Here is a 13,499-nt window from a genome sequence, read left to right as displayed (position 1 = left end):
TAACTAATATTATCTAATCACTGTAATATTCGTTCTTCTCCAATCACAATTTCCTACACCACATTATAATCACTCTTTCAATTTTTGACCAATCATCACGTTCCTCAACTTTGCACCATTCAATTTCTGTTTAATGTTTTTCCACTATTCATCATAAAGATCTACTATCGATAATTAATCCACAATTATACATGTTAGCAATTAGTAAGGAAGCTTACCTCTAAAAGAACCCCAAGTTGATCTTTGATGTAGCCACACAGGTAAACCTTCTCTCACTTGGTTTTTACGCGTCTATTTTTCTTCTTTTATGCAGATTAGTTATCACCCAAATTGTATACCTTAAATTATAAAAGTGATAAAAGTGACCTACTATTAATTTTAAAGTTATCTTCTTTAACCACCAACTAACTTAATTATAAAAACTACCCCACTAATTTCATAATTGAAATTACGAATAGTCCAAAATACCCAATTAGAATCTATCGAAAAAATATTTTATGAAACACAAGACTTTGGCACTCGAAACGACCAAAAAGGTCGTTATAGAATATTAATGGGGCTGACTAAAAAATTGTTGGAAAAAGAGCACGTAAGAAAAGAGTAAAAAAGAACATTTGACCCTCTCGTACAAACAACACAACTGGTAGACATTATCGATCGACTCGAATCCACTAAATAAAATCATAAAATTATTAAGAAAACCCGAAACTTGAAAATAAAATTAATACCCCAATCCATCAACTCACCACTTTTACTATCAGTAGATTTACCTTGGAATTCATACACTCTATCTCACGTCACTCCACTTCCAACCCTCCCATCTTGGACATTCCACCCTCATATCAGATCATAGATTAATTCTTTCTATCACATAGAGATTTCTCAAATACAAGATCATTACTAACTCTGCTAACTAGTCTACTATTCCCCTCAAGCTCTCATGTCAATACTTTAGCCTTAATAATACTCCAATTATAGAATACGCATAAACAATCCCAATTTAATAAAGTAAGCAAGTACAATTTCAACCCAATTATATGACAGTATGAACTTATATTCTTACCTAGATATAACACTTTGCATGAAACATGTCCCACATAATCACACCATCACAACTAGTTTATATATACGGTTCGTTCTTTCTTAATGGGTGATTAGTTTTAAGGGTAAAAGTAGATCAAAAAGGTGGATAAAAAAGTATTATGAAGGATATATTTAAACCTTTTCAGATAGTTTAGAGATATTTTAAACCCTTTTTCGTGATAAATTTAGGAGTGAAGAACAAGGGATAAACAAATTTGTGCTCACAATTTCATGAATAAAATCATAATTTTTTTTAAAAAAAAATAAAATTAAAGGGATTACATTAAAATTTGGAAAAATGCATAAATACATCAACCTATGTTCGAAATTTCATCGATACACTTATACTATACTAAAGTCCTATTACCCTCTGAACTTATTTTATAAATAATTTTCTACCCCTTTTCGGCCTAGTCCTACGTTGCACTATCAACCAGATAGTTTAAAAAAACTGTCAACACACGCTAGCCCTAGAAGATAGTGCCACATAAGCAAAAAAAGAATAGTTTATAAAATAAATTTGAAAATAATAAGATATTAGTATAATATAAATATATCTCTAAAATTTCGAGCATAGATTAGAAGGTACTTATGCATTTTCCTTTCACCTTTAGCACAAAGATGGTACTGGGCAAACTATACAAATGTAGCAAAAAAAGCAAATGTTATATCCATTTGTCTATTCGTGTAGGGATTCGATGACTCGAGTTTTAGTTTGAGTTTTATCAAAGTAAAAATGACATGTCCAAATATAGCTTAAAAAACTTTACATTTTTAAATTTCTAACTTCAAAATTTATGATTAAACAAGAGCTTCATATTATGATAGGGTGAAGGTGAACATACTGCTATTTTTAATCACAAATTTTGAATTCAAGCCTCGAACATGATGTTGTTTTTGGAGGAATTTGTCAATATAAAATTTTCATTTATGAAAATTCAGCTGCCCTCTGTGTCTCCCAAGTCACTTAAGTTTCTTCTAAAAGTTATTGTTAGGTCTATGATATTCCAATGAAACATCAGGTTTAAGTCAAAGAGGATATAATCTTTTTAGGAAGCACTGCTGGATTCAACACTTGTAACTAAATTAGGTGTACAACTCTTAGAAAATATTTTTATATCTTAATCTTTTTTAAATTAGAATAAGCATTTACAAATTGTTATTAGGAAAAGAATGTTTAAAAAGAAAAGGAACTATACATATCCAATACTTTGCCCCAAGAGAAGTTGCAACAAATGGAAAATGCAGCACAGAAGTGCATATTGATATCATAAGAAGCCTACAAGGCATAGAATATATCCTCTTGTGCAAACATGAGCACTAGAAAAGTAGCAGCAATGTACACAAAAACAAGTGCTTTGCAAAAGCTTTTAAGACCCTTTTTACATTAATTGGTACTGAGAGAATAATAAGCAATACATCTCTCAACTTTGGACTACTGAGGAGAGATCTCCAAAAGTAGACCATAATGATCACTAGGCAAAACAGGTAGTGTCAGTTTCTTAACTTCACTCTTCACTTTCTTCTCTTTGATGTATGTGAGATTTGGAATTGCATCCTTTCCAATCATCTTAACATCAGTTATACAGAAATCTTGCAGTTTGCAGGCAATCCTGTCTAGACGTTTCTGTAGTGTCCTGTTGGCGCTTAACATTTTGTTTGACTTGGTGTCGTATGTCCATCCAATTTCTTCGGGCTTCATTTTTCCCCAAGCATCAATCCATCCATCAGTTGGAGGAAATTGACCATCCAATTTGTCATCCCAGTTCATATCACCACAAAAGACTACATTCCGTTTTCTTTCAAGCAGCTCCACAGCTTCCTTGGCTTGCTGCACACGTTCCTTGCTGTACATTTGATCCCACTTGGGTGGCCCAGGGCAAGGACTCTCAAGATGGCTGGTGGCAACAACCAAGGTCGTATCTTTCTCAACTTCAATCTCAGCAATACAGAGTTCCCTTCCCATTATAGAATTGCTAAATGGCTTGCAACTGTAGGATTTCACTGCAAGTTTGCTCAACTGCAAATATTTTGTCAAAGACCAAGTTAAACTATAAAATGGACAAACCTTTTTTTCAAAAAAACAGCAATGACTCATGTTGAGCAATTATTGATAAGTTCCAAATGTTCAACATTAACTTGACCTATTGAAAGGGAGAGTAAATGTTTACTACTCTCTCTAATCCATATTGAGTGAATTGTTGGGGGTATGAGCACACCCCTTAAGAAAACTATTTATGGAGATAGATAAAAAGGCTACTTTCCACTATTACCCTTTTGATTATTCTCAGGCTATTTCCCTAGAAAACGTGAAGTGCACATAATAGAAGATAAACCAGGGTAGCAAAGAAAAAAGAAAAAAACATAACTAAAGCATCGTATAATAGGCCTTAAGAATACACATAAAATACCAAATATTAAATCAAGGTGTATTAAGTAATTACTTGCATGCAGAAGTATCCTCTCGTCAATTCCATCACATTCGAAATTGAACAAGAATACATTTTCCACCAACCAGAGTGCTGAAAGATGTCATATATTTCTGGAGTAACCTCCTGAATAGGTATCACAAATTACAGAGTCAATAAATTTCATGCAAGGCATAATTTTTCTTGCATATTGACGTGTAGATATATAAATGATGATAACCTGAAAACATATAACATCTGGCTTATGCAGCGAAATAAGGTTGCCTATGGCTTTCATCCTCTTGTTCATCTCTATATCTGCAAACCACACATTGTAGGTCAAGATCTTCAACACTTTGGATTTACTGGTTGAGAAAGTTTTGCCTAGTTCCTGTTCCACCGAATCTGCACCACAAATCATTGCACTTAGAAAATAAGGAATAATAGCATCCTGAGAGGTGAACTTTTCCAACACAAAATCTAGATATCCCTCAGCTAAACAAAGTATATAATAGCATCAAAAGGCACAATTAAGCCCTTCCCGGCAAACTAAGCATCATAAATCCCAGAAAAAAGCATTCTTTCCCCACAGTACTTTTACGCTTTTTCCTTTTCATGGAAGAAGTTCCCATGATTATATCTCTCCACATGACCGAACCAGTCTACAAGATCATGAACTAGTCTGCAAAACGATTGGAATACAACTGAAAAAACCACCAATCGATCAGAAAATTTGCACAAGGGAAAATAAGGAGCTGCATATCTTGTTGACCTGAAGACCATCAATTAACAAAATCTTTAGATTTATTACAAATATATCATTAAGCACACACAGCTCATATCTGTCAGCCTCAAAACCGAAACTAGATAGGGCCAACTATGTGAATACTTTACATCCTTTCCAGTCCCATTTCATTCACAAAATCCACATATTTAAACATTTACTCAGATGAATACTCAAGAAATCGCACTAAAACAATGTTCGTGCTACATACAAAACCTAATCAAGGAACACAATTATATGCGCGAAACCAACATAAAAAAATATATTTTATCAGCTAATTCATGTACAAACATAACAAACACCTAATATAAGTTGACGATTAATCAGAATCAAACATAAAGAACTGCAATATACCCGATTGTTCAATTGCTTTAGTAGCAGCAACCTTTACACCCCTATACCCCATAGCAGCATCAACCTCATCATCTTCAACCCCAGATGGTTCCTCCCTATTTTTCCTCTTGTTTGCCGCATTCGCACATCTAGCCCTAACAGAATCCTTCACATCATCTTGAACCATAATAGGAGCCCTATTTATTACTTTCCCCTTGTTACAAGGCCTCAAAGGCAAGAACACATTACCAACAGAAGAACTCAAATCATCATCATCATCCTCAGTTTCAAGTGTAGCAAGTCCTGAAGCTGAAACCCTATTGCCACATATTTCACAACTTATACTGTGATAAGGGTTCATAAAGGTACAAGCTTTACATGGCCATTTGGGTTTTGGGACTGAAATTGAAGGGTCTAATGAGATTGATAATGGTGAATCAGATAAGCAGATTTGACAGGATGATTTTTGGGAAGGAGGGTTCAAGAATGTGCAGCTTGAACATGACCAGGACATGGTAGGGTTTAGGTTGAGTTTGATTTTTTTGGGTAGTAAAGTGAAAAGGCTTTTTGAAATTGAAACCATATGTGTTTGCCGCTACAGTCGGCGGTGCACAGTTATCAAAAATCAAAGGTACAAACTATGAGGGCCGTTTGGCCATGTAAGATTAAAATATTGAAGTAAATATATGAACATGAATATTTTAGTATTCCTTTGGTATTTTTGCTAGAAAATAAAAGAATGATTTGATTTGATTTGAGTTGGAACGAAATATAAGATTTTTTTTTAAAATTTTGTGATTTTAAATTAAAGTTGAATTAAATATATCAAAATAATTTTTAATTTTGTGATCTTAAAACATGGCAAGTAAATTATTGAAATTAAAGTATTGTAAAAAAATAGTCATTTTTTTAGATAAACTAAAAATGAAAGTAGGTTATTCTTTTTTTTTTAAACAGAGAGAGTATATAGATATACAATGGGGGATTCTTTTTACAAAATATAAAGTTGTGGGTCAGTTATTGTATTTGAAAATGTAAAATCATGATATGAAATTTTCTAATCAAGCATTTTTGGAGAATCATGAAAATAGTAACAGTAGGGGCAAAAATAAAAGAGAAAATCAGGTCATTCAATTGAAATTGAATAATTTTAGTTGATTTAGGTTTTCCATCTAATTGAGGGATAAAAATGGTGAAAATAGTAACGGTAGGGGCAAAAATTTCTATTTAACAATAAGGAATAATCAACCAATAAAACAAAGTTGAGTGCCATTTTGACCCTTTTTCTAAAATTACATAAGGTAAAAGGGTAAATTTATTTTATTTCTTAATGCAAATAAAAGTGTGACATAAAAAGAAATAAAGGGAATATTTAATACTAAAATGAAGTGCCAAAACCAAAGAAAAAGCCTAAAATAGTCCATTTCATTTTTTAATTATACGTGAAACATTAGTAATCCCTCGTATTTAAATAATAATAGTGGTGCACTTCTTATCTTACCTCAATATTTTACCTATTTTTAACATTGATTTATCCATAAGCTTGAAGATTCCTCCAAAATAATCCATCAAAAAAAAAATTACCAATTTAATCTGAGAGTAGAATGTAGATGAAGAAAATTTGTGCTAGTACATAATGAGGGGCGGAAGTTTTTGACCCTGGCTCATGATATATGCTACAAAAATGTGTAGTTAATTAAAGAAAAAAAAAGATTTTTGGATTTATAATATCTGACTTTAGGGCATAATATAACAGGTTCAAGAGAATTACTACTGAAAGATATACTATGGTTTCAAAAGATAATCAATAATGTAGAGACTTTTCATATTTGAGTCCAAAATAATATTAATACAAACTAATACAATTAGATGTCGTTGTATTCTAAAATTCGATTTGAAGTTTATATTTATACAATACAATGGTTAGTTTGTCACATGTTCAATGCAATACTTCCAATGACCAAATTGAACTTGTACTTGTTCACATTATAATTGAATTAAAGAATAAGAAAAGGGAGAAAACCTTGTATATTGTCAAAGCAGCAATAGCAAGAGCAACATCTTTGTCATAGAAACCACAAAATTGACATGTACAAGAATTCAAGTCCCTCTTCTACTACTTCTATCTATTATGTGTAAACAACTATAACATATGAAGCAACATTTGCTTTTCATCTAAGAGCATTCACAAAAGCCAGCAAGGAGTTTACATCCCTCTTTTCTGATGGGTACTTTATTGGCTGTGAAGCGTGCTTAGGGAAAAATAGTATAGTCGGGAAGCTGCCCAGCTGTAACTCTTGTTGTGCAAATGTTTTCTGCTCACCATCTGCCCTGAATTTCCCTACCTTTACACCAGAACCTCCTAACTTCTCTGCCAATTCAACATATGATCCTTCCATTGCCTGTCAACATTTAATTAAAACAAACATTGGTAAGAAAAATAAGAATTGACAACAAATGTTTGGAAACACTTCCAATCGGACTAAGTTGTTGGAGGGATAGAAACAGCTAGTCAATGATTAAATGATCAAATTACCTGGCAGAATTGGCACCAAGGAGCATAAAGAACAACAAGCCAAGGCTCTCTTCGGTCTTCCAATTTCAATAGGTTCTCAACTCCAGGTCTACTCAAGGTAACAATGCCCTTGGTGTCAAAAATATCAGCAACAGTATCATTTGTTTGGGTAGCATTGTTCCCATTACCATTCACACTTTCAGCTTTGATGTTTCCTTTATGTAAGCCACATTCCTTGGCCTTTGCATCCTCCCACCACCACCTTCCTTCTCTCTCGTGTTGCCCAGGTAGGACCGGCCTGGTGCAAGGTTCACATCCAATAGAGACATAACCTTTTGAATGCAAAGAGTTCACGGGAACATTCATTGCACGTAGGAAGTTCCATATGTCCTTGCCTTCTACATTAGCCACCGGGTTCCACTTCACCAAGCTTCCAGAGCCACCATCCAATCCCTCGAAAGAGGGGTCTACCTGAACAACCGGAACTTCAGATCGAGTTCCAGGGGACTGATCTTTTCTTTGCCCCGTGATCCAGGCACGCAAACCTTTGAGAGCTCTCCTAAGGGGCCTAACTTTCCTAACACGGCAGCATTCTTGGTGTCCATCCTCATAAAATGAGAAAAGACCCTTGGTCCTTACTAATGCCTGAACTTCAACAGCATCAGGAAACATGTATTCGATGCGAATGCCATAGTGCTTCTCGACAGCATCAAAAAGTTGATACGTCTCTGGATTCAACCTCCCAGTATCAAGGCTGAACACTCTAAATGGTCGTCCAGTTAAATGTGCATACTCTATCAAAGCAACATCTTCTGCACCACTGCAAAATAAAGCTAGTGTTTAAGAGCATTATCTTAAAGAGTAAATTCGGAGTTCCCTCTGGCATTATTCGATGACGAACAAACACAGAGTCAACAACACTGATCAGCAGAGTCTATGTTGGGATACATTATCACATGGAAATTAACACACAGATACACATTTAAGCATGCATTGTGTTATATAGCATTCCTTGCCAGTGAAATAATCCAAATGGGAACTTCAAAAACAATGAAATGAAAGGTCAACAACTAAATCATCTGTTAACATTACATTCAAAATTAGATACTTCACCTTCACTTTTTACTCAAATTATGAATTTAGTTTTCAATTGCTATTCCCAATCATCTTCAAAATTCATAATTTCACATACACAGGATTTCATACAGTAATTTGGAAAGGAAAAATACCACAATCTATCAACTTAATATAACAAAGATTAGCACCTGAAAGCAATGGCAATATCATCTCCAAATTTCTCTAGGGCATTATCCATAATTTCAAGAGGTGAAGCATTTTCAAGATCCTTAGCCAATTTCTCAAAATCCTCTGCCTCTATTAATTTCTCTGCTACCTCTGCATTTACAAAGCAAACAATAAAATCAATTTGTTAGCAAAATAATAACTCACTCTATTTCAATTTGTTTGTATGTTTTTTCCCTTTTTAGTACTTTTTTGATAACTCTTTAATTCTAACTTTGCATTTCGAAGCTTTATTTTCTTAAATTTTGTATCGGAGTTAAGACGAGGCAATAACATACCAGGAGCAACAAAGGTTGCTGCTGAGGGAACAATGGACTCCTTCCTTTTAGGTTCAGCATATAGTGGCTTCACAGCACAACGCCTCTGAGTAAAATTCAAGGATTTCTTTGGCTGATCCAATAGCTGAATGTTACCCACTGCAAAGATAAAAATAACCAGATCAAAAAAATTGAAACTTGCAAAGGGAGAGAGAGAGAGAGAAAATGGTGTACCTTTGGGGTGTTGATGAGAAGATGAAGAGATAGAACCATGAATTGCAGTTGAAGAAGTGAAAGCCAAAGCCATTTTTCTCAAACAGATTGATTTTTTTTCCAACTGAAGAGAGGAAAATTTTCAGCAAAAAAAGCTTAAGTTGTTGATGAATTGTGGAAATTGGGAGGGTATTTGAAGAGTTGAAGAGAGAAAAAGAAGGCTAGTTTACAGGTACATTGAACCTGGACGTCTTTTCGTATATAGATGCCAAGTCTGATGTGGCATGGCATTGTTGAATCATCACTGCTTCCATCATTTTATTATTTTTTTCAAGAAATTTCCATTTTGGCTACTGTTCCTAGCTTACCATACAAACATTTTTATTACTTTAATAAATATAATAAAATGATATAAAATGAGAGTATTTATACGTGTGTTTTTCAATGTTTGGTATGAAAGAATGTTTTTCATTGGAAAATGTTTTTTTTTTTGTAAAAAAAAAACAAGTTTATTTTTAACTTAATTTTTTATGCTTGGTTTGCAAGTGGAAAATATTTTTTAGTGTTTGAATGGTGAATATAAAACATTTTCTTAAAAAATAGTATCTTTTATCTTCGACTAGACAGTAGAAATAGAATCAACCTCGATAATCATGTTGGATCCGACCCCAACACCTAATCCAAAATCCAACCTTGAATTCTGATAAGAGGCTCAACATCTGAATCTGGTTCGACCCTAATTTGAAGTGAGACTCAACTTTCAAATTGGGATTCATCCTAACATCCAATCTACGATCCGACCTCGAAATTTTACTATACCTAACACTCTAATAAGGATCCGACCTTGCCTTGATGCGAGATCCAACTTTCATTTAAGAATCGAGCACGATATGCGATTGCGATCCAAACCCGACTCCCGACCTTGAACTCGACTCCAATTTCCAACTAAAGATCCACCTTTTGAATTTAGGACAAAACTCTGACACCCAATTTAAGATTTTACTTTTGAATCGAAATTTGACCCCGACTCTCAATTTAGAATCCGACCTCAAATTCTCACTAGGGACCTGACAGCCAAATCAAATTCGACCTCGACCCTACGTAGCACCTGGAAAGTGGTCTCGAATCGACATTGAAATTTAGGTCCCTTATCGTAAATCAAGAGTAGAAACTTGGAGTAGTAATAAATAATTGGTACCCTAAGACTTCGATTTCCAAAATTATTTTTCAACTTCACACCTCAATTTTAATTTTTAACTCAAGTCTTAGGGTATCGATTTTTATTGTGGGATCAGGTCAGAGGTCATATCTCGAGGATGGAGTCGGTTCTGGGGGTTGGGTTCGGGTCTCAGGTTGGGGTCAGGTCTCGAGGTTGGGTCTCGGGATCGTGGTCGGGGTTAGGTTATAGGTTTGGGTCTCAAGTTAGGGTCAGGTCTTGAGGTTGTGGTCGGGTCTTAGGTTGAGGTTGGATTTCGGGTTAGGTGTTAGGGTCAAGGTGGTGGTCGAATCTGAAGATCGAGTCTGGTCTTGGGTCGGGGTGTGTCTCAGGTCAGGTTCGAGTGTCGGGGTCTCTAGTGGGGTGAGTGCTAATTCAGGTTAAGGGCAGGGTCTAGTTTAAATGTTAGGTCCCATGTTGGTATTAGGGATCAAGTTTCAAATCGTTTGTTGGGGTTGTGCTGCATCGATTATCAGGATGAATTTTCATGTGAGAAACTATTTTCCTAAAAATTATTTTCTATTCTCTTGCCAAAAATGAAAGATATTTTCTGAAAAGTATTTTTCATTGACCAATCATATACTAGAAAATATTTACACTCACCAACCAAACATGAAAAAAATAAGTTAAAAATCAACTTATTTTCTAAGAAAACATTTTCCTTCGTACCAAACACACCCTGAGACTCGGGGCCTGAGTGCTGATTTTGATGGAAGTTTTAGGGAAACTTTTGTATCAATTTGTGTCTCACGCAATAGTTATATGAATTGGCAACATTTCAATAGCAAGAAGTAATGGAATTTGTTGATGAAAATGTGCAATGTATTCTTCATTAAATCCAAGCACATTTCAGAGAAAATTTCATGATTCATTTTGGACCATCTAAAAGCACTTCATCTGGTTGAAAGTTAGATGTTTATGGATGACTCAACGTTACCTCACTTCCTACCACAGTTCGAAACTCGGTCAATATTGACTCAAACAAACTTCTATTCTTTCGTTCAAGTTTTTGTTTACGTAGAGTTCAAACTGGTGATGTGTACCTTATTCACACATATGAGCTGTGCTCTTACCCCTTTAACATAAACCGTTGCGGCACTTGCCTTTTGGGTTATTTGACTACTTTAGCTCCTCCTGTTGCATGATATTGCTACGTAAATATTATATAAGTTCACTCTGGGAGATGTATACAAACCTCGGCAGCATGTATACCGTTTTGTTTTCACAATTTATAACTCAATGAACACTTCTGAAATATACAAGTTCTAGTTCCTCTAGAATTTCTCTTGGAGTAGATCATCTAATTATAATATTATATGTTTTTCTTGAGGAAAAATAACAGATGTTTTAGTTGAGCTTCTTTATTGCTATATATAGAGATTGATGCCCTAACTAGACCAACAATCCTCAAGCTATTTTCTACCTTTAAGAATTCAAGGAAACTGAGGTTGGAGCAGCTGTAACTGAGACTGCAAGTCCTTCCATTCCTCTATAAACTTAGTGTAGCTTGAGTTTTTGGCCAAAACATCCTGCGAAATCTCCTTATTTTCGATCAATCTTTTAGCATATTGATCAAACTTTGTCACATCTTCCAACATCTTGAGAAACTTTCTTGCATCACCCTCAGCTCTCACCTTAATAAGACTGTCTCTTGCCTCCTCAACGCGAGCCCAAAAGCATGAATCTTGTGTAGAACTCGCAAACCGGCTCCTTGCAGTAGGATTATCAGTGTCATTCTCAGTTTTCCACCACTTATCGAAAATCTTGTACCTTCGTTCCCTTCCATGCTGCATGTAGTGGCCTTTCACAAGATGCATCCCAGTCCTGTAGTACTCTGCAATATCAAGTGGCTCGACAACAAGTTTGTAGAACTGAGAAGCATTTACCCACTTTGCACGTTTGTGAAAATCATAGGGCAGTTCATTAGCTTCCAACTTGTCAATCAAAGAATCCCAAAACTGAGCAAGTTTGATCCTGTTCATATTGACCTTAAAGCCTCTTTTCGAGGCACCTCTTTGCTTGAATGAATCGTAATATCCCATTTGTTCAGCAGAATTGTCACAAGATGCTTTAAACCACTCTATCTGTGCTCTGAATGGATTGATTTTGGATAAACCAATTGCAAGGTTGGCGCTGTTGAGGTTGCGAGTTCGACCCAACTTTTTTGCCTTTTTTAGGGCTTCCTTAGCATCTGCGAAGTTCACTTCCTGTTTGTCAAAGAAGCAAAATCATTAGACTAGCTCTTGCACATACATCTCAGCAAATGAGAATCAACATAGAGATACAACAACAACAAATCAGTGTAATCCCACAAGTGGAGTCTAGGGAGGATTACTCCTACCTTTGAGAGGGTAGAGAGGTGGTTTTCGAAAGACCCCTCGGCTGAACAAACAGTGAAAATAGACAATAGCAACAAACATAATCAACAGCAAGATAATCAGATATCAAGGCGAAACAACATGTAGTGATAGAAATCTAAAAATAAGGGAAATCAACATAGAGACATGTAACCACAAAAAAACTAAAATTAACAAAAGCAGAGCAATTTTCATCCCTTTGGAACAATGTACGAGTACGAGTATCAATACATGTGATATTGTACCAATAATGCATACATTGCTCTTTCTTGATGAAAATTGCTCAGCAACATTATTAGGTATATGAAGGTAGTTAATAAGAAAGCTTGACGGCATTACATGAGAAGCTATTCCTAGTGAGTCCAGTGCCAATGTTATCCCTGCTTCATAGCTTGACTTGGGTATACTGCCTTCCATGAAGCTTCTATTCTCTATAAATTGCCACTGAACTTTCCGAATGAAATCAGCATAATCAAGATGATCCTCAAGGCTAGAACTTTGTGAGCTATTCAGTAACGTGAAGTAAAGCAACTTAATGACAACCATCCCATTATCGACACAAACTGCACCCTTGTTGGTGCAGAACAAGTAGCTCCCAGAGGGACAAAATGAACTCTTACATTCACCTCTTGACACAACTCCAAGAGAATCCAACACAACGTGGAAGAGCTGAGTCTTGTTTTCATAAGAAATAAACTGGAAAGAACATGATGGGGCAAAGAACAGTCTTGGGACAATATCATGCTGTGAAACAACATGACAAAAATGTCCAGCCCATCTCTTTTGAAGAATGGCTCTGGAGAAGGACTCATTGCCAAGCATTGGAGAGCCAAATGTTATGCAAATGACAGAGCAAATAGTTTGCAGGCGGCAGAGAAGCCAGAGAGTTAAGAGGGATGCAATTGCTCCTCCAATTGAGTGTCCTGTTATGACTATTGACTTGCTTGTGTTCATTATGTCTACCATCTGCACATTTCAACAAAACAAATAGTCATAGAATCTGCACATTACCATGATATATATATATATAT

The 13,499-nt window shown here is 35.3% G+C and overlaps 3 protein-coding genes across 3 annotated transcripts; all 3 read right to left on the bottom strand.

The window, feature by feature from the left end:
• Positions 1 to 2,313: 2,313 nt before the first annotated feature.
• LOC107009074 lies at positions 2,314 to 5,278 on the bottom strand. Its single transcript, XM_015208341.2, has 4 exons — positions 4,630 to 5,278; positions 3,733 to 3,896; positions 3,528 to 3,638; positions 2,314 to 3,103 (listed from the first exon to the last, which is right to left on the bottom strand). The coding sequence occupies exons 1-4, from the start codon at positions 5,189 to 5,191 to the stop codon at positions 2,519 to 2,521; spliced, it is 1,422 nt and encodes a 473-aa protein (XP_015063827.1). The 5' UTR covers positions 5,192 to 5,278; the 3' UTR covers positions 2,314 to 2,518.
• Positions 5,279 to 6,600: 1,322 nt separating this feature from the next.
• On the bottom strand, positions 6,601 to 9,080 carry LOC107011717 (5'-adenylylsulfate reductase 3, chloroplastic-like). The gene is made up of 5 exons (XM_015211321.2): positions 8,917 to 9,080; positions 8,704 to 8,841; positions 8,389 to 8,518; positions 7,145 to 7,943; positions 6,601 to 7,010 (listed from the first exon to the last, which is right to left on the bottom strand). The coding sequence occupies exons 1-5, from the start codon at positions 8,987 to 8,989 to the stop codon at positions 6,780 to 6,782; spliced, it is 1,371 nt and encodes a 456-aa protein (XP_015066807.1). The 5' UTR covers positions 8,990 to 9,080; the 3' UTR covers positions 6,601 to 6,779.
• Positions 9,081 to 11,297: 2,217 nt separating this feature from the next.
• Positions 11,298 to 13,469, bottom strand: LOC107011955 (lipase-like PAD4). The gene is made up of 2 exons (XM_027914240.1): positions 12,808 to 13,469; positions 11,298 to 12,318 (listed from the first exon to the last, which is right to left on the bottom strand). The coding sequence occupies exons 1-2, from the start codon at positions 13,432 to 13,434 to the stop codon at positions 11,545 to 11,547; spliced, it is 1,401 nt and encodes a 466-aa protein (XP_027770041.1). The 5' UTR covers positions 13,435 to 13,469; the 3' UTR covers positions 11,298 to 11,544.
• Between the last annotated feature and the right edge of the window lie 30 nt (positions 13,470 to 13,499).

Source organism: Solanum pennellii, chromosome 2, assembly GCF_001406875.1.
Source record: "Solanum pennellii chromosome 2, SPENNV200".
NCBI lineage: Eukaryota > Viridiplantae > Streptophyta > Magnoliopsida > Solanales > Solanaceae > Solanum > Solanum pennellii.
This window is presented reverse-complemented; position numbering and strand designations above follow the sequence as displayed.

Coding starts and splice junctions, on each gene's coding strand:
- LOC107009074 (XM_015208341.2), bottom strand. CDS start 5,191: ATGGTTTCAATTTCAAAAAGCCTTTTCACTTTACTACCCAAAAAAATC. Junction 3,897..4,629: donor TAAAGCAATTGAACAATCGG/GTATATTGCAGT, acceptor TTTGTGGTGCAG/ATTCGGTGGAACAGGAACTA. Junction 3,639..3,732: donor CAGATGTTATATGTTTTCAG/GTTATCATCATT, acceptor ATACCTATTCAG/GAGGTTACTCCAGAAATATA.
- LOC107011955 (XM_027914240.1), bottom strand. CDS start 13,434: ATGGTAGACATAATGAACACAAGCAAGTCAATAGTCATAACAGGACAC. Junction 12,319..12,807: donor CACTAGGAATAGCTTCTCAT/GTAATGCCGTCA, acceptor TTTGACAAACAG/GAAGTGAACTTCGCAGATGC.
- LOC107011717 (XM_015211321.2), bottom strand. CDS start 8,989: ATGGCTTTGGCTTTCACTTCTTCAACTGCAATTCATGGTTCTATCTCT. Junction 7,944..8,388: donor GATATTGCCATTGCTTTCAG/GTGCTAATCTTT, acceptor TTTATTTTGCAG/TGGTGCAGAAGATGTTGCTT. Junction 7,011..7,144: donor CTTGGTGCCAATTCTGCCAG/GTAATTTGATCA, acceptor AAATGTTGACAG/GCAATGGAAGGATCATATGT.